The sequence below is a fragment of the Mus caroli genome, unplaced genomic scaffold (assembly GCF_978045245.1).
Source record: "Mus caroli unplaced genomic scaffold, Mus_caroli_1 scaffold_1, whole genome shotgun sequence".
Classification (NCBI taxonomy): Eukaryota; Metazoa; Chordata; class Mammalia; order Rodentia; family Muridae; genus Mus; species Mus caroli.
Genome location: NW_028227256.1, coordinates 57,398,531 through 57,418,227, shown reverse-complemented (window position 1 = coordinate 57,418,227; position 19,697 = coordinate 57,398,531). Strand labels below are relative to the sequence as shown.

Here is a 19,697-nt window from a genome sequence, read left to right as displayed (position 1 = left end):
AGATTCTTAATAGGAAGAACTACATGTATTCATTGGCCTTTGACACAATTTGATTTGTGCTTTCTGCACAGCACTCTTGACCGCTGGCTTGCAAGCCAGACTAGACTAGCTCCATGATCTTTCCTGCGTTACTCAGAGCAGCTATCAGCAAGTTACCTGGAACATATCTGTGGGCAGAGGTGGGGCTTTACCTCTCACCTCCTTTTCAGTTGTTGGTGTTCGTTTGGTTTTTTAAAATATTTTATTCTTGATGGACATATTCCACTCAGTTAAAAAAAATAGATGTGAAATTAATGATAGAGTCATTCTCGCTCTGTCTGTTTTATTTTAAAACATAAAGCCTGCACTGACTTCTCTCATTGCCTTTTCTGTTTCTCTCTCTTCCTGCACAAGCTCTCCTATCTGGACAGGGAGACCTCCCTTCTTCTGAGAGACATTGCAGGAAAACCTTCCCATTTGCTGACCAAGGTGATGCCTCTGTTTTCCACATGCATGCAACTGTGTACTGCCTGGTAGACAGAACGTAAGCTCTGCTTGTGCGTGCCTTCTTTGTCCCCCTTTCTTAGAGTAGACCTTTGTCTTTAATACAGGGTGTTGTTTCTCTTGTGAAGTAACTGTCTTCTTAATCTAACAACTGCTAATATCCAGTCAGAGCCAAAAGTGTCCAGGAATTTTCACTGATCGTAACTTCTGCAGATGCCTCGTACTCCAAGTGTGTTGCACTTCTTCTAGCTTAATTTTCCATTGCATTTCAAAGCCTAACATCATTGCTTTAATTTAACTTTTGCTATTAATGGTTTTATGCTATGAGTTACTTTTGCAAGCTTTACAGTCCTTGCTCACATTATTACCTCTGGTTTAATTACAACATTTACTTGCATAGACAGAACTTTTATTTATATTAACTTAGTCTTACTGGAAGAGAAGATCACAATTTGAATTTCTCAGTTTTTTACCCTCAATTTAATTCAGTTCAGCTGGATTTTGCTGGGATACTATTTTATAACTTAAAATCTTTTACCAATTCTCATTAACTAGGTAACAATAATCAGAGAGCTGAATGGCTATTTTCTTAATCATTATCTTATTTAAATAGCACAGTGTTAAATTCAAAAATGCCAGACTTGCTTATAGTTTCTGAAGAACAAACAATTTAGAAGCTATGTATGTTATTATATCTGAGAGGGTTTTTCCTTTCATTATTCATAGCATAACTTTAGGTGATAAGCTAACTGACTAAAATAAAAACTCCAAGAAGCAGCTCAAACAAAAAGATGCCTTGACAGTGAGCAGTGAGACCACTTCTTCCCCAATCTCTTTTCTAGATCAGCTCCAGAGTCAGAGAGAAGCCTTAGGTCAGGATCGCAAGGAATCTATGCAGGTTTTGGCCGAATACTTTCTAGCCTGAGAGACAACCTCATAGCTTAACTATGCACTGTTCTAGAAGAGAATGCAAGCTCTTGTCATGTCCACTGTCATCTATCCTTGCTCCCTTCAGTTCCAGGTAGTTGGTAGCTGCTAGGGTTTCCTGAATATTATTAGCATCTTCCTTACTAACACTTCAGTCCTGAGAGATACCTCACCCATCTTCTCCCTGAGGCCCCACAGTGTAGACACATTTTCTTTTTCTACTTAGGGTACTGCCATTCTCCCAGTGACAGGTTGAGCATTCTGATCACTTGTCACTTAGTGTCTCAAACCTGTCATGAGCCTGTTGTGATCCTCAGAGTTTACTAGGTTTATCCATCCGTTCCATTCCCATTGCCTCATCATCGAACAGTTTCAGCGCTCACCCAACCCACCACTACAGCTGTCTCTGACTTTGCCCCACATCTGTTTTCTACACTGTTCCCAGATTGAATTTACATTTTACCACTTCTCTTGCCTGTTTGTCTGATAATCTCTATTGACCCTTGTACTGTGAATTGAACTAATTAGTATACAATGCTATAAACTGGACATATTCCTTACTCTTAGGAAACACACAGTCTCTTATGTTGATAAAATAGCCAGGCATTATGGTACACACCTGTAATCTTGAAAAAGGCAAATGAATCATTTCATCTCAGCTATACAATGAAATTGAGGGAAGCCTGGAACTATAGGAGATCCTGTCCTCAAAAATTACATACACACACACACACTCAGAGATGTATCTGTATATACAAACATGTAAAAATACCCAAGGTATATTAAGTGCTATGAAGGAAACGGTAGAGAATACTGTAGATGGAACGGCACCATGGAAGAGGTAGGTGGCAGATGTTCCTAAGCAACTCAGACCAGAGCTCCTCAGATGAACCTTACGTTGACTGTTGTCAGAGCCCTCTCTACCAAAGCATCTGGCTCTGTGAACTATGTGTCCTTTCACTCTCTGGTGCTGGGTATTGAACTCAGAACATTTCATATACCTAACATATTCTCTGTCAGTGAGCTGTACCTTTTAGTCCCAAGTATGTGTACCTCTGACATACCAACCTGTCAGTCTGACTGGCTTTCTACTCTAAAGCTTGGTATCCCAGTTCCCAACCTCCAGATGTCTGCCAATGTTTAAGAACAATGCTAGGGGTCTGTAGAGATACCTCAGCTGTTAAGAGCACTGACTGCTTCTCCAGAGGACTCAGGTTCAAATCCCAGCACCCACAAGAGAGCTCACAACTCTCTTAACTCCAACATGCATGCAGGCAAAACACCAATGCACATAAAATTAAAAAACAAAACAAAACAAAAGCATGCTAGTTGTAACCATCGCTTTCTTTGCTTCAGAAAAGAGGCTTCTACATTATGTCCTTAACAAACAGTTTTATTATTGGTACCATAAAAGCTAAGACTATAAACTATTAAGGACAATAGAAATAGGTTATGGTAGAATGAATGCATAGTCAAGCACTTAATAAATATGTGTATGATCTTAAGAAGACAGTAATTTTTGTGAGTTTTAGTTGGTACAGTGGATCTAATTATATAAGCCTTTTATTTTTGTAGAAATTAGCTATCATATATAGCTGGTTCAGCAAGCTTTAGATATTTAATGTTCTCTTAATGAGAGTTTAATATAATTTCATGATTTCTTAAGAGACATAGTTAGCTATAATTCTTCTGATTCTAGGCTGCATTATACAGTATAGCCTCCAATAAATATTAAATTATCACTTCAAGTTCTCTTTGAGTTAATTTGTTACTTTTGAATTTTTGTAGTCTATGAAATGATTCCAGAGAAACTGCAAACCACTCTTTAGCACCTTTGTTTCATTGTTTGTCCTGAGAATTTCTCAATTGCAGCCATTCTCTCCCCATCCCTCAGCCACTGGAACTGTGAGTGCTGACATTCTGATGTTTATACACCAGAGAACGTGGTTACCCAGCATTGGTTTTCATTTAATCATAAGATCTTTACCTAGTTTTTGTCCTTTGTGCAAATTTGAGGAGGGTTGGCATTTGATGGTTATTGATAGCCACACAGGAGTTTTTCCAGTAGAAAATGGGTTGTCTTTTGCTCTTTTAAGAGAAAAGGAAGAAGAGAGAGTTGTTTTTATGTAAGTGAGGTGTCTCTTACTATGTTTGGGATAGTTGTGAGACAACACGAAGAAAGGGCTAGTGTACAAACAGAAGAGGCAGAAGACCAAAGGGTTGAACTGTCAGCAGAAAACAGGATGAAGGAAGCTTTGTCCTTTGCATTAGTGAGTGTATGTTAGCACTGCCTTGATGAATTAGCTACTGGAAGTCTTCCATATATCGTCCACATACGTCCACACAGATTTAGTGATCTGTCTCCTTACTGCACAACACAAAGAATGTAAGATGTAAAAGAAAGTAAGGTATGGCTTAACTAGAAAATGCAAATAGAACTCACAGAAGAGGAGCATGGCACCACAGGAACCATGGGTCATGCAGTCTGATTATTTTTATTTACAGTTTGGTTTCCAGTAGTGAGACTCAGATCTCACTGTAGCCAGATTTGTTTCTTCAAAAGGTTTCTAAAAAGATCATCTTGCATTAAACTAGAGAAGAATAAACTAAAACTTACCTATCTTAGATTGAAACAGCTGGTTCTGAAGTTTGACACTAACTTCCCTAGACCAGTTTATACCAGTTTATAGGGCCCGAGATAGTCCAGTAGTAGTTACTTGCTTATTATATGCAAGGTCCTGAAAACAATTTTAAAAATGAAATTATATTGACCAATTTTTATAGATAAAATAAAGGCTGAACTTGAATTTATTAGGAGAGCTTTACCTGTTTTGTATTTTTAAAATGACTCCTTCTTGATGTATACGTAGTATAATTGATTAAATGTATGCTAATTGGTTACCCAGTTCGCTTCTTGTTCAGTATTTCTGTATGTGGAGTAGAAGCTGATCATGAGCTTAAGCTAACCCTGTGATGGAATTTGACAAACAGTAGTATCCTAAAGTAAACTGGCAGTGTAAAAGCACTATTACTGTATTTGTAACTAATCAAAGTACAGTTGTTTGCATATATATACATACACACACACACATATTCATTCTTAGGGCAATTTTGTTTATCATCCACTGTACTATGACAAGCAGTAGTTTCACTGCCCTGAAAGGCCTCTGCAGTCTGCCTAACAATGCCTTACTTCCTTCTTAACCCCTGACAACCACTGATCCTTTTTACTGCCCTTCCAGAGCATAGTATAGTTGCAATTAATTATATAATATGAAACTTTTATAGATTGAATTCTTTTACTTATTAATACATGGGCCCACTGTGCCCATTTGTTGCTTAATAGCTCATTTCTTTTTAGTGCTGAATAATATTTAATTGCCAGGATGCACCGTAATTTATCTATTCACTTACTAGAGGAAATCTTTGTTGCTTCCAAGTTTGGGTGATTCTGAATAAATCATCTATAAGCATCCATGTGCAGGTTTTTGTAGACAGAAGATTGCAGCAGCTGATTTGAGTGAGCTCCTAAAAGCATGACTACCAGACCATGTGGCAGTGGTACATAGAATTCTGTGAGAATCAGCCAAATTGTCTTCCAAAGTGGATGAACTTTTTTTGCATTTTTTTCACTAACAGTGAGCAACAGTTCTACATTGGCACCAGCATTTGTTGCTGGTGTGTTGGATTTGAGGCATCGTAAATGTATAGGATCTTGTTCATTTAACTTGCATTTTCTGGGTGATAAGGACTATTGACCATCTTTTCATGTTTTCCTGAAGAGATAGCTCAGTGGTTAAGAGTTGCTGCAGTTCCAGACGACCCAGGTTCTATTCCCAGTACTCACATAGTGACTTACAATCATTTGTAATTCCAGTTCCAAGGAACCCAGTATCCTCTGAACACTGCAGGCACCACACACATGCGGTGCATGTACAGATATGCAGGCCAAATATATGTACACATAAGATAAAATAATGGCAAATGTATTTCTAAATATTTTACTTTTAGAAGTTCAAGTTTATTTTTCAAATATATAAAGCATTGATTCCAATGCTTTCTCCCCAATAGACTTTAAATCTACTTTTCAGAGATATAAAAAAAAAATGTGTAAGAGAATAGATTGGTAAATTTTCTTTCTTTGTAGCAGTTATTCATTCCAATATAAGTATGTGGCAATGGTGAATGCTGTCTAATGATTTTTTATGAAGTCAGTTCCTAGATTATTTAAAGTATTTCAAGTTCCTCTATAGAGCTTTACTATATTCACCAAAATTATATATTATGTTTGATTTACTTAATAATGATCTTGTTTCTCAGTTCTAGAAGACTCCAATCTAGAAAGTTTTAATAATACTAGTTTCTTATAACCTTTTTTCAAAAGATAAATCTTACAGTAAAGTGTAATCTACATATTTTATGGTGCTATTTATTTGTTTAAAGGAAAGAACTGGGTCTTTTAGTCAGAGGAATATATCTATAGTAGCACAAGAACTAAGTATTAATCCTCTTCATTATTAAAATAAAGTTCTTTGTTCTTTGACTATTGGGTTTACAGATAGTGTTTCCAGGCCTTGGTCAGTTGGTTAATTCAGTGGCTCCATTCATTGAAAGGGATCCAATTTCTGGCACATAAGCTCCCCTGGCCCCTGTTTCTTTAGTCCATGGGACAGTAACTTAAGCTTGCAAGGAAAGAAAGCATAGTAGGAAATGGAAAAAGAAGAAAGCTATCAGAATTTTGGTGAGTAGGGGGGAAAAAAAAATCAGTAAATGAATTTAATTTATCCTTTTTCCCTACCCTGGAAGTGTTAGCTTTTTATGAAGACTAACACATGGACTGTGGCATTTCAAGCACAATCCAGAGAGAATAAGATATGGCGGATATAATTAGGTTTTCCTTTGCTTTTGTTTTTTAAAGGAACAGCATTAAAAGATTATAGAAGGTGGCAATTATATAGACATTTTAATGTTTTGTACTCAGAAACAGAAAATAATTCTTTATAAACAGAAGTTTATTTACATGCTTTTTTTTAATTGGAAATTACAGCTACACTGTTTATTATGGCCTATTTCTGGAATGTACCAGTAAGTACTAGTGTTGAATACTGTATACTATTAGAAAATGAACAATGCTTTTAGTTCTTTATAAGTTTTATTATAGTTTATAATCTTAGGTTTTCTGAAGTAGAATTACTTACAACTGTGTTGTTTGCAAAGTTATATTTAGCATTTAAAAAAACAACTTACTGCTGGGTTAATAAATTTGAATTTTTTGACATGATTGTGTTGCATGATTTTCCAAATCAATAAAACTTAAAATATAAGGCAGCCTCTTGTTTGTATTAGCATATTGGTGAGAATTAATATTTGTACATATACTTTTGTTAAGGGCTTTATATTATTACAACTAAGTAGATTGGTTTTGCTGTATATATTTTTCCAAAGATCTTAAATTTCCAATGTAACAAAACTGTATAGAAGTCTTGCATAGACTCTGGAGGGAGTCTGCATTGAGCGTTGTGTGAGCATAGCAAATAGGCAGCAGGAGAAGCTCACCCGCAGCCTTTCCCAAGCCCAGAGCTTGGAAGTTGGTTGCTTGATGTTGACAGAATCAAAGTTAATTTACCAAATCGCAGGTTTCTTTCTCTCTCTCTGGACTATGGAAGGTACTCCTATTGCTGCACCTCTGCTCTCTTCTATAGCCTGCCTACTTCATTCTGTGAACGGGGCCATTTTAAATTGTGCTTTATATACGTGTGCAACGTTATGTTCTTAATGAAATTCAGCTCAGGAGCCCCCGAGGAGGAAGTCTTCGCTGTCCTTACCCTCTGAGCAGCAGTTTATCTGAAGTGCTTTGCATTTGCAGGAAGAACAGGCAGCAAAACTGAAAGCTGAGAAGATCCGAGTTGCTCTGGAGAAAATTAAAGAGGCTCAAGTGAAAAAGGTGACTTGTGGCTCTTGGCTGGGTTTGAAATATTTATCTTTTTTTTTTTTGTCCTGTTTTGCTTTATGAAGAATTTCCTTGTTTAGATATAATGTTTCCCTAATTTATAGAAAGGTAAAACTGTATTCTTCCTAATGTCTTTTCAGTGTGGGTTTTGTATGTGACATGCTTTAAGAAAGCCTTTGCTTCTAGGCAGGTCCTGGAATGCTTAACTCACGGCCCACTGCTTATAGCATTTCTGATCTGTATTACCACCTGATACTATAAAGATTTCTTGCTACTTTCAAAACAAACAAAAATCAGCAAGACTGAATCATCTTAGCATAATAATCATATTTTAAAGGGCTTAAAGCTTGATTAGGTAGGTTTCTGAATATTCAGATTTTACCTGTAGCAGTAGTGTCAGAGTAGTCGTAATAGTTCTTAATTTATGTTCAGAGATGTGAATCAGAATGCTATTTAATATTTGAAAAATACTTTTCTAGAATACCATTTTTTAAGCTACCATGTAATTGCATTTTCCCTGTTACAGCTGGTAATCAGGGTCCACATGTCTGATGACAGTTCTAAGACAATGATGGTGGATGAGAGACAGACAGTGAGACAAGTGCTGGATAACCTGATGGACAAATCTCACTGTGGCTACAGTTTAGACTGGTCGCTGGTGGAAACCATTTCCGAGTTACAAATGGGTTAGTAATGCCACTTCCATAATTGTTTATCAGCATCTGTGTAACCCTGAACCTTCATAATCACAGAAAACATTTTGAGACATCTGTGCTTTTGTTCTATAAAATTATCAGTCACTTTATCTTCTTAAAAGCTGGCTTTTCGATGTTTTTCCTAGTCTATCTGGAGAGTTCTTTGAATAGAAGATGAATTCCAATTCACTTCATATTTTTTAAATGGTTAAGGCAATTTTTTTAATAACAGATGCTTTTTCTTTGGAATAAGAGTTGCATAAATAAATTTACTAAAAAAAGTTATTAAAGATGTTTACATTTTCATTTGTTTTATGTATCTGCATGTATGTGTATGTGTCATGTACCAGAAGAGAGTGTGAGATCCTCAGGCACTGGAGTTGAGTCGCCAGATGACAGTGCTGAGAACTGAACCTGGGTCCTCTATGAGAACAGCAGGAGTTCTTGGTGCTAAGCTGTCTCTCCGGCCCAGTACTGTTACTTCCTAGTGTTTGCACAGAAGTCTTTAAGGAAAAACAAAGCACAATTAACAAATTTCAAAGAACATTTTTAACGTATGTTCCGTATTATTCATGTGTGTGTGTTTATGTGTATTTTAGTCTAACACAAACTACCACCACCACCACCACCATGAACCCATGTTTAAAGAAAAAAAAACCCAGTCACAGAAACATGCATCTATTATTCCAGCACCAGGGAGACAGACAGAGGATGGTGGAGCTTGCTATTGCTAGCCAGTCAGTGCACTGAACTGGTGATCTTCCTGTTCAGTGAGAGGCTGTTTTAAAATGTAATGTGGAAAGCAGATGAAGACAGTATCAGTCATCAACCTCCGATCTCTACACTCATAAAGATTCTGTAACTCTAATGTGTGTTATCTTGCCTTTCATGTAATTTGGATGAATACTAACAAAAGGCTGGTATTTGATTTTGGGACAGAAAGAATCTTTGAAGACCATGAAAACTTGGTTGAAAATCTTCTTAATTGGACAAGAGACAGCCAAAATAAGCTTATATTTATGGAGCGTATAGAAAAATATGCACTTTTTAAAAACCCCCAGGTAAGATTGCGTAACTTATGAGTGCTGAGTCAGTAGAGTTAAAAGTCTGACAGCCACGTGATTGGCCATAGTAGCTGCAAACCCTTGTGTATTTGGGGACCAGGTGTTGGGCCTTAGAAAGGTTCCCAGCCCCACACGGGAGTAAACTTTAGTAGAAATAAAAATAATTCCAGGGGGTTGCTAGGTTTCTTCTGTGTAAGTCCAGAGCTTGTTGAACCCAGCAGTTCATTAACATCTGAGGTTCTCATCTCACCAAAGCAGCCCAGGGGTTTTATATAGCTAATTCTTTATTTTAATTTCTTTGCTGAATTGCATAATACCTTTGCTTACTTGCCATCTTTTATTATGCCAACATAATGTTTGGGTTAGTACTTCACCATCCCTGTGCCTTTTTAAAACAGGCATATAAAGTAATGTGTTTCATTATAGTGTTTCCAGACATACTTTATTCTTATTTGTTGTCTACTCCTCCACCTTTCCCATCCCCCTGCCCTCTCCTGTTTGTCCATGTCCTCTCCACTAGGTCAGGAACAGTAAAAACTCTGCAACAAAAAGCAGCAATGAGAAAAACTGCAGTAGCGTTGGACAGTCAGTCTGTATTCTTCAGACTTAATGGCAATTCTTTAATGAAGAGCATATACTTAGGAGACTAAAAGAATAATTATACTAATGATTACTGTTCAGATTTTAATTAAACTAAGCAAATGAGACTGTTCTATCGAAGCCAGAATATCATCACCTGGAACACCCTGCTCAGTCCAGCATAGAACTGTGCTGGCTTAGCATATCTCAGGAAATTGTTCCTTATTACGTCTACGTAATTTATAATGCTTTGAGGTACTTTTATGTAACTAGTTAAATATTTCAAAATACTTATTGTTGCATATATTGTCACCTCAGGATGTGAAGGAGGGCATTCTATGGAATATTTCATAGCAAGTGTTTTGGGCAAGATGGAAGTGGATACGAAACATTTTAACGAAGATGCTCTTCAGAGGGAGCTTTTTGGAGGAGTAATCTCCTCACTGCAGACTGCAAAACTAAACTCATAATGGTTACTTGTCTGCAGCAAATGATGTGTGCATTTACTCTAAGGGAATAGCACAATGAGTTTATCCTTTAATTTTCATTTCATTGTCTTTTTAGAATTATCTTCTAGGGAAAAAGGAAACAGCTGAAATGGCAGACAGAAACAAAGAAGTGCTGTTAGAGGTATGACTCTCCACTCCTGAAGTCAGCTGTCAATGTTTTGTGTGTACCTACTGAGCTCCTAACAAACCTCTTACCAACTAATCTTTTTGCCAAACAATAGTCAGTCCAGTGCATTTAAAAGAGCAATGCCTTTTAGGGATTGCAAGATAGGAGGAAGAGAATTGTGACTATTCTGGTCATATCAGCTTTTATAGTGGGCAGGAGACAGGTCTGTCAGTAGTATGTGCCGAGCACGCATAAGGACCTGAGTTTATAACCCCTGCCACCTACATAAAAGCCAGTCACTTCCCTGGAGCTCACTAACCAGCCAGCCTAGCCACTGAGCTCCAGTAAGAGATCATGTCTCAAAAATAAGGTGGAAGGCAACTGAGGAAGACACTTGACATCAGCCGTTAGCTTTCACACATGTGCATGTGCACAGTACACATACCACAAACACAGAAGAAGAAATGTATTCAGCAGTAGTACATACAGCTTAGCTGAATTCATTGGAAAATACTTTCTATTATAGTCATGACATTTTGTGTGTTCTAGTGTGTGTTGTGTTTAAATATGAGCATGCAGGATTGCACATTCATATCTGCAGACACAGCTAGAGGAGAATGCCTGGGTCCTCTTCTCTCATCTACCTGATGCCCTGTGTGCAGCAAGCCACACCAGCTTCATATGTAGGTGGAGGGATTCAACCTGTGAGGTCCTCCTGCTAGCACAGCAGATACTCTTCCCCAGCCCGTGACTCACACTTGTATTATTATCACTCCAGGATTGCCACAGTAATTCTAAAGTAACTTACACTGTGTTTACAATAGACAGTTCTTTCAGAAAGCTAGTGTGGTTTTAATACAAAACCATTTTGCTTTGCTTAGTGTTGGGTATCTCACAGGAATAGATAATTCATTTTCTGAAAATATAAGAATCATAAATCTTTCCAAATGATTTTTTTTAATAAGGAATGCTTTTGTGGAAGTTCTGTAACTGTCCCAGAAATTGAAGGAGTCCTCTGGTTAAAAGATGATGGCAAGAAGTCCTGGAAAAAGCGTTATTTTCTCTTGCGAGCATCTGGTATCTACTATGTCCCTAAAGGAAAAGCAAAGGTTTGTCCCCTCTCTGTCCTTCCTCACTTCCCACATTGTACTAGCTGCTTTTACTTTGTAACAGAAATACTATTTTACCTGTGTTAAGACACACGGAAGATGGTTTCATTTATTAGTCTGTTGCAAAGAAGAGGAAGCTAAAAACTGTTCATTTCTCTGATCATTAGTTGGGTTCATCTCAATTCTCTACCATTTTCCCCATGTAGATTGTTGTTGTTGTTGTTGTTGTTAAAAGAGGATCTTATTCATGTAGTTTATGTAGTGAGGCCTCAAACTCACTCAATCTTGGGATGACCTTGAACTCTTGATCCTCTTGACTCCCCCTCTTCCAAGTCGACTTCCAAGTGCTGGGGTTACAGGTCTGCATGACCAACCACATCCAGCTAAACATAGTTTTGTTATTTGGGGCAAGGAGAGGTCTTGCCAGAGTCTGTATTTTAGTTAGGGCGAATGGCTTTCTAGGATCATGTCTACTTCAATCGTGTGCAGTGTGCTTTTTCTGAAGAACAAGCTGTCATTTGTGCTTGTTTGGGGTTCAGAGCTATTCTAAAAATTTACAGTATCATCCTAGTCCTATAACTACTGTTGCCTCTGACTGCTGAGGTAACTCCCAGAGGAGAATCACTGTACTTGAGGTTTGCTTTATACCCGATCAGCTACTTGTTCTTTCCTAAGAGTGCTGCTATTCTCCTGTTACCTGTTACCTATTTATTATACGTGATATGTATACTATGTACAGTATCTTTATAAAGTACCAACAGTTTTAAACAAATCAGTATTTATTAGTAATAGATAACAAGCAAAATGGACTGCTCTTTTGGTTACATTGTAGACTGTAGAAAAATCTAATCTTACTTTGTACCTAATAAAGATTTGATTCTCAACTGAAATAAAAACCCTTACTTGCTGGTAAGATGCTTATTATGGTAATCTTGGGGGTGTTTTTTCTTAGGTATCTCGGGATCTAGTGTGCTTTCTCCAGCTGGATCATGTAAATGTATACTATGGACAGGACTATCGGAACAAATACAAAGCACCCACAGACTGCTGCCTGGCGTTAAAGGTAAATTCTAATTGATATTAATAGAGGTTACTTGACGTTTGGATCTTCACCAGGTAATTCTTCGTCTTTGGAAAAGGATAGGATGATTAGGGGTAACCCTAGAATTTTAGCTTCGTCCATAGTACCAGAGAGAACAAGGGAAAGAGTAAAGTTTGATCTGATAGTTTACACCAAAAATCCTAGCACTCAGGAAGGAGAGAGGATCAGGAATGGGAAGCCAGACCTTCCCTGTCTTGAAAAAAACTTTACAGTGAGACATGTATTTTTTGTTGTTGTCCTCAACTTTATTAGTAGATCCATCAGAGGGCACTGTTCCAAGTTCAAAATTTGCCCACTTTCATCTGGTCCAGAAATAATGATGTCTCTACCCCACCCCCACCCCACAATCATAGCCACAATAATCTTTTATTAGGGGGTTTTCTTCTCTCTCAGCCAGGTTTAAGTTTCTCACACCAATTGTGGCCATACAATACAGAAGAGTGGGCATATTTTATTATTTTCAGTGATCTAAATTAACATTTTTTGAAATTTTTTATTTATTTGAGTACGCTGTATCTGTCTTCAGACACACCAGAAGAGGACACCAGATCTCATTACAGATGGTTGTGAGCCACCATGTGGTTGCTGGGAATTGAACTCAGGACCTCTGAAGAACAGTCAGTGCTCTTAACCGATGAGCCATCTCTCCAGCCCCTAAATTAACATTTATAAAGACAGCCTACAAAACCTACCTACAAAGATTCAGGAAGAATTGCTGACACTTGCTACACTTTTTGGCTCCAGCCCCATCCCCATTTAGGTCTGCATGTTAGTTAGGTAGGGAGTAGCATTTGCTTAGGATTTGGTGGGGGTTTTTTTTATCTCATTGGTAAGATGGGTATATTATAATACCAATCCCTTACTCAATAAACTTTCTTAGACAACACCAATGCACCTTCAAGGTTAGGGACAGAAGCAGCTTGTTTGGTTGTTTTGGTGGTTTTGGTTTTTGTTTTAGGCAGCCTTGCTGTGTAGCCCAATCTAGCTTCAAACCTGGGCTCCTCCTACCTCAACCTGGGATTACAAGTGTGTGTCACCATGCCCTACAGTAGCAGATAATTCTTAGGAAACTTACACGGGGTAACTTCACCCTGTGATTTGCAAAATAAAGTCCAAGGGCCCTTGGGAAACCCAAAGACCCTGCTATCAACACTAGTTTTGTAATACTGAGATATCACATGCCTTTCTCATTCTCATTCTCTTAGTATGGTACCGTGTGGTTTCTCACAGGTGCCGTAATGTGTCTGCTGTCTTGACTACTGAGAAGTATTTTCGGAGAGTTGTGTTCTTGTATCTTAATTATTTACTCTTATTTTCATTTCTTTTTTTAAAAGGTTTAATTATTTTATTTATATGAGTTCATTGTTGCTGTCTTCAGACACACCAGAAGAGGGCATCAGAACCCATTACAGATGGTTGTGAGCCACATTGTGGTTGCTGGGAACTGAACTCAGGGCCTCTAGAAGAGCAGCAGTCAGTGCTCTAAACCACTGAGCTATCGCTCCAGACCTCATTTTAATTTCTAACACAGTAAATATTGCAAGAACAGAGCAAACTTCAACACTATCCTCTTGTCCCACCAAAGAGTGCATGATGTAGTCTGGTAGAGAAGGAAGCCTATGAATACTGTCCCACTGTCTGTGTGGTTACGGACTTCTGTCCTGGGCGCTGTGCTATGTACGCATACCTAGTAGAGTTGTTTATCCACAAGAAAGGAACTTCTGGAGCCTCTAAACCATGAGTTCCTGGGCAGACATTCTTTTTTTCCATTTTCTGTCCCAGAGGCTGAGACTTCTATGGCTTAATCTTGATAGAGTCTTAATTTGATGTGTACAAGGAATATTTGAGAACTTCCAGGTAGAAAGGTTTACATGGATATCTTAATCTAAATTTAACATGACGTGTATTTTGTTTAAAAAAATTTTAAGTCTGGGCTGTTTTATTTGACTTTATGATTGTATAGGAAGTATGCAATGTGTTGGTATTTCTCTAAGACTAAGTTCCCAGGATATGTCTTAAGTGTCAGTTCTCCAGAAGACTTGTACTAGCTGGATTTCTATTTAATTTTATAGCACCCACAGATCCAGAAGAAGTCTCAGTATATCAAGTACCTTTGCTGTGATGATGCAAGGACCCTGCATCAGTGGGTCAATGGAATCCGCATTGCCAAGGTACATTTCTTTCCATTTGGTGTTGCAAACATGAAATAGTTAATTAGAAGCTGTGGGTTCTTGATGGTGGGTCTGACTGTTCATGCTCATCACTCCGCTGGTGTCCAGTTCCCCAGGCCTGAGTTCCTGTTGTAAATTTTCCTTGGTGGTTGGGAACCATGTTAGTAGTTAACATCTACAGAATGATGATGCTGGCAGTAGCTTACTTGTATGGCAGCAAAGTGATTTGTTTCTACTTTGGAGAGAAAGTAATGTACTTACTTTAGTACATTATATGATTCTTATGTAACCAAATTCAGCCTAAGCAAAATAGACTTTTCTGTTGTTGTTGTTGTTGTTGTTGTTCTTTGCAGACCTCTCCAACATCCAAATAAAAATTTTAAATTAACCTATGGCTATTTTTCAGATATATTTGGGGCATGTCTCTAGTACTAAGAATCTAGCCCTAAGATCTCTTGAATTTGGATTGATAAAACTTTATTTCTATTAACATTATTAAAATTGGTAGTTAGCTTCCTGCTGTTCTTAGAACCAAGGAAAATGAGTATGAACCTAACATTCTAGTACTAAGGACTATGTAGAGTATGACAGGTGTTAATACTAGTACACAGAAATAGTTTCCTCCCTTCCCCATGACCTTCTACATACAACTCAGGGCTAAATATCACCATTCGTTCCCATTTGCTTAGTATGGGAAGCAGCTCTACACGAATTACCAAGAAGCCTTGAAGAGGACAGAGTCCGCTTATGATTGGACTTCGTTATCCAGCTCCAGCATTAAATCCGGATCCAGTTCTTCCAGTATCCCGGGTAGGTCAACATACCACACAGCACTACTTACTGCAAGTGTGATGGCCACCCCACAGCCATACCTAATTTCCCAATTATTATCAGTGGGCACTTGTTTCTCAGGTGCAGTGTTTTGGGCCAGTTAAGTATTTGAAGTGCATTTCTAATGCAGTGTTGAATTTTGTATTTATGAAGTTTATTTTAAAACAGACACTGCTAAGACATGTGATGCACAAGCTGTTTGGAGATGCACTCCATCAGGACACTGCACTCCTCTTACCTACACAGCTTTCCTGACATTTCAGTCAGTGCAGTGGAAACACTCTCAGCTAGTTCGGGAAGCATTTCGGCTGTCACACTTTCTATTACGCAGGGAATCAATGGCACTCCAAGAGGCTTCTAGATTTTCATGTCTGTAAATAAGTATGCTGTATTCATCTTCAGTTAAGTACTCCTTTCAAAATCTTTCCAATGATAATCCATATCATTGCTGAAAAGACTTAAAAAATTGTACGATTTGACATTATCTTTAAATAATAAAACACATTTGGAAGTTGTGATCCGTGTATACTCACCTGTATGAATGTGATGTACATAACCCATGAAACACATATTTTCTAGTTCTGTCCATTGAAGGATCCTAGAAAAGTGATAGATACCCTAATAATAATGAGATTGCCCACCGCCCAGTCACCAAAAGAAGGAACACCTACTCTTGAGCAAATGGCTGACTCTAAGGCTATGGCAGATATACAGATGGGCCTTAAGGAAAAAGTACTCAAAAATGGGGTAAGGATTTATCAGAGGGACACGATACAGTGTGAAAGAGCTTTAGTGCCCAAAGCTGGAATAATGTTGAGGAAAAGAACTATACAGTGGCCAGGGAGTGGTGGTAAACACCTTTAATCACAGTACTGAGGAGGCAGAGGTAGCTCTCCAGATTTGAGGACAGCCTGAGCTATTATACATTACTGAATTCCAAGGCAGCCAGGACTACACAGAGAAACTTTTTTTTGAGGGGGAAAAAAAGAAAGAGTGGGCAGGGAAAGCCAAAGGAAAAAAAGAAAAATACATACTATGTAGTATAAAATTATAACCAAATTATAAGATACATCACTGTGAATCCATGCTAATGTAAACAAATAAGAAACAAACCTTCCATACAAAATATTTTAAAAGATCTAAAATACATTTTTAATTAAAATATAATGACATCACCTTTTGTCCCTTCCCCCAGCTCCATCCATGCCTCCCCTAACTCTTAAATAGATGGCCTCTAAAGAAGGATTTATTATTATGTATATGTGTGTTTACATGAGCTGTGTGTACCATGTGGGTGCACATGGAGGCCAGAGGGGGCACTGGGCCCCTGCACACTCCTGAGACACAGATCTCTCGAGCCCCACAAAACAATTTTAAATGGTTTCTGCACTCACTTTGCCCCTCTTAAAGGGCGATACATAATGATTTACTTAGAAACGGAGTAGGGGTTCTTCACAGTGGAGAAACCCGACATACAGTGTTTAGCCAAGGACTCAGCACAGTGCCAGGAGCCTTTACTTCTTTTTGTTGTTTTTAACTTGTTCAGAGTAGATTTTTATCTAAGACAGGCTTTCAGGATGCTAATGACTGGCAAGTCTCTCACTGTGAAATATTTTAAAAATTAGAGGTAGCTTCTGACTAACCTAAGGTTTTTCTACTGGAATATATTCACTGACTTTGATTTGATTCTTTAAATATTTTAAACAGAGTCTCAGTCAAACCACTCTAATCAGTCTGACAGCGGAGTGTCTGACACCCTGCCTGCTGGACACATCCGTTCCCAAAGTACCGTGAGCTCCATCTTCTCAGAAGCCTGGAAGCGAGGCACTCAGCTGGAAGAGTCCAGCAAGGTAACACACAAACATTACTTCACATACAAATCTGTGTCGTCCAGAGTACAGAAACCTGTACCCTTTATTCCTTTACTACAGTCTCATTTGGCACCATATCACTGGTCTTTCTTAGGGGAAACCATTTTAGCATTGTCTGTAGTGACCAGTGAGTCACTAAGATCTTTATTTTTTATGTCAGTTATTTATACACTCCTTTTACTACCTCCCCCTTTCAACTGTAACCAGTTTGCTGCAGCAACATCATGTAGTGCTATATAGTTCCCTATAGTTCCAGAAAAGTAGCTGACGATTCTTCATTTTTAATTAATTCAGATTCATTCCTTGTCTTCAGCCTTGAGGATGAGTCTAGGCATCGATAAATTTCCTCAAATGTTCTTCAAATTTTAGACTCCTGAATCTTGCATGATATTCAGTAACACTTTAGAATGATTATCACTATTATGGGCTATAATGCTGAGAGATTTTTTTTTCTTTTTTATAATAAGAATTACAAACAGTAGTGTAATTTGATCATATTCCCGTACTCCTCCCAATTTCATGTGCTTTAATTTTTCTTTAAATAATCCACTGAGTCAGTCCAATTTGTGCTATTGATATACATAGGTGGCTGTCCACCTACCAGGAGCCACAGCATTAAAGAAAACTGACTCTCCCATATTCCAGAAGCTATCAGCTGTCAATTGCCCCTCGGGAGTGGGCGCTCGTGAAACTCTTCCACTCTATATGCTGACTTGCTTGCTTTTGTGCAGGCAACCACAGCTGAGTTCATTAATACAATGGATTTATCATGCCCTGAAGAAACAGTTTCACTTGGGTCCTCTCCAGTGAAAACGTTTTCTTCTCTCTCTTGCACATGGCCGCTGAGCCTTGAGGAGAGGGAATGATGTACAGATGTCGCGTGGAAGCTGAGCGCGCCACAGTCCCCGCTGTCCGCACTGTTGCCCTGTTGTGAGGTTATGCATTAACCACTGTCTCCTGCACCAAGACTTGAGAGCTACCCTACACACTTTTTTTTAAAGCTGAGTTGGAAGACACGGTAGTCCTAGGAAAGGCTTTGTCCTGGGTGTAGTCCCCACTTCAGTGAAAGAGGCTGCGTTCCATCCTTGAGGAACCAGTGGTGCCCCTGGAGAGACTATTTTGCTTTTACAGTCATTTTGACTTTTTTTGTTCTTTTGATCTGAGTCACAAATACAAACACATTCATAAATTTTTCCTTAAAACAAATTAATTACATAATTTGCATATGTGGTTGATTAACTGGCATGAGGGTAGGAGGTGTGGAAATAGTCAATAATTGCTCTTAAGCTGGGTGTAATGGTGGATGCCTTTAGTCCCAGCACTCCTGGGGTAGAGGCAAGAGGATCTGTATGAGTTCAAGGCCAGCCTGGTCTACAGAGTGAGTTCCAGGACAGCCAGGGCTGTTTCGAGAAACCCTGTCTCAGCAAACAAACAAACAAAAGTAATTTCTTTTAATGATATAAAAATTTTAAACATCTGTAAATTCCTTTATCAAAAATGTTTAAATAATTCTTTCTTCCACCTTAAAATCTTCCCACAAGTACTGGGGATTCATTCTGGGACTTTGCAAATACTAGGCAAACACTGCCACAGAGCTGCGTCCCAGCCTTTTTTATACATAGTCCATCATGCTTAGTTTCCTGGCTGTCCTTCAGTATCTGTGTCACCAATCCCAGTTCCTTATGAACCAATTTAGATGGAACTAATACTCTAGGCATGTAAATGTTTGAAGAAAAAATAATCTTTGCTTTGGCGGGGATGTAGCCCAGTGGTAGAACACTTGTCCACCATGCAAGAGATTACTGGTTAGACTTCCCACCACTGTCAAAAACAAACAAACAAACAAAAAAAAAAAAAAACTTTACCTGATACCTGACAATTATTAACAGTGAGACCCATGTGCATTTTAAATTATAAAGCTATGTACTTACCACATTCTACAAAATTCAACAAAAATGAAGACCCTAATGTGATCAGGAAGCAGTCTGTCATCGTAGTTTCAGAAAGAGATTGAACCCTGCTATGCATAATGTCAGTGTGTTTGAGTCTTTATCCCTCTGTGTGTTTCTTCTGTTACCTCAGTCTCAGCTGCCACATGAGAAGGCCAACTCAGCTAAGGTCTGCATCCCTGAAGCAGCCAAGACAGGGTCAAGTTAAGGTCAGGGGCTGTTCTCTGAAAACACATTAACCTGGGTGACTCCTATAACCAAATCTTACAAACTAATGCTTTTATTTTAATGTATACTTTTTAGAGAACCATGTGAACATCCTGATAGGCATTAGAATTCAGCTCTGTGAAT

At 38.3% G+C, this 19,697-nt stretch overlaps 1 protein-coding gene across 7 annotated transcripts in view; it reads left to right on the top strand.

Moving 5' to 3' along the window:
- Raph1 (Ras association (RalGDS/AF-6) and pleckstrin homology domains 1) overlaps positions 1-19,697 on the top strand; it is an 80,807-nt gene that overhangs the window by 53,028 nt on the left and 8,082 nt on the right. For 3 of the 7 annotated variants that reach the window (XM_085837808.1, XM_085837803.1, XM_029479579.2), the window contains 10 exons: positions 394-468; positions 7,277-7,354; positions 7,887-8,046; positions 8,995-9,116; positions 10,263-10,328; positions 11,279-11,422; positions 12,375-12,485; positions 14,597-14,695; positions 15,385-15,505; positions 17,234-17,376. In XM_085837808.1, the coding sequence (XP_085693934.1) occupies positions 394-468; positions 7,277-7,354; positions 7,887-8,046; positions 8,995-9,116; positions 10,263-10,328; positions 11,279-11,422; positions 12,375-12,485; positions 14,597-14,695; positions 15,385-15,505; positions 17,234-17,376 (1,119 nt within the window). Of the gene's footprint in view, positions 1-393; positions 469-7,276; positions 7,355-7,886; positions 8,047-8,994; positions 9,117-10,262; positions 10,329-11,278; positions 11,423-12,374; positions 12,486-14,596; positions 14,696-15,384; positions 15,506-17,233; positions 17,377-19,479; positions 19,556-19,697 lie in introns of those variants that run through there. The other 4 variants (XM_085837805.1, XM_085837809.1, XM_029479580.2 and 1 more) reach the window with 3 other exon arrangements.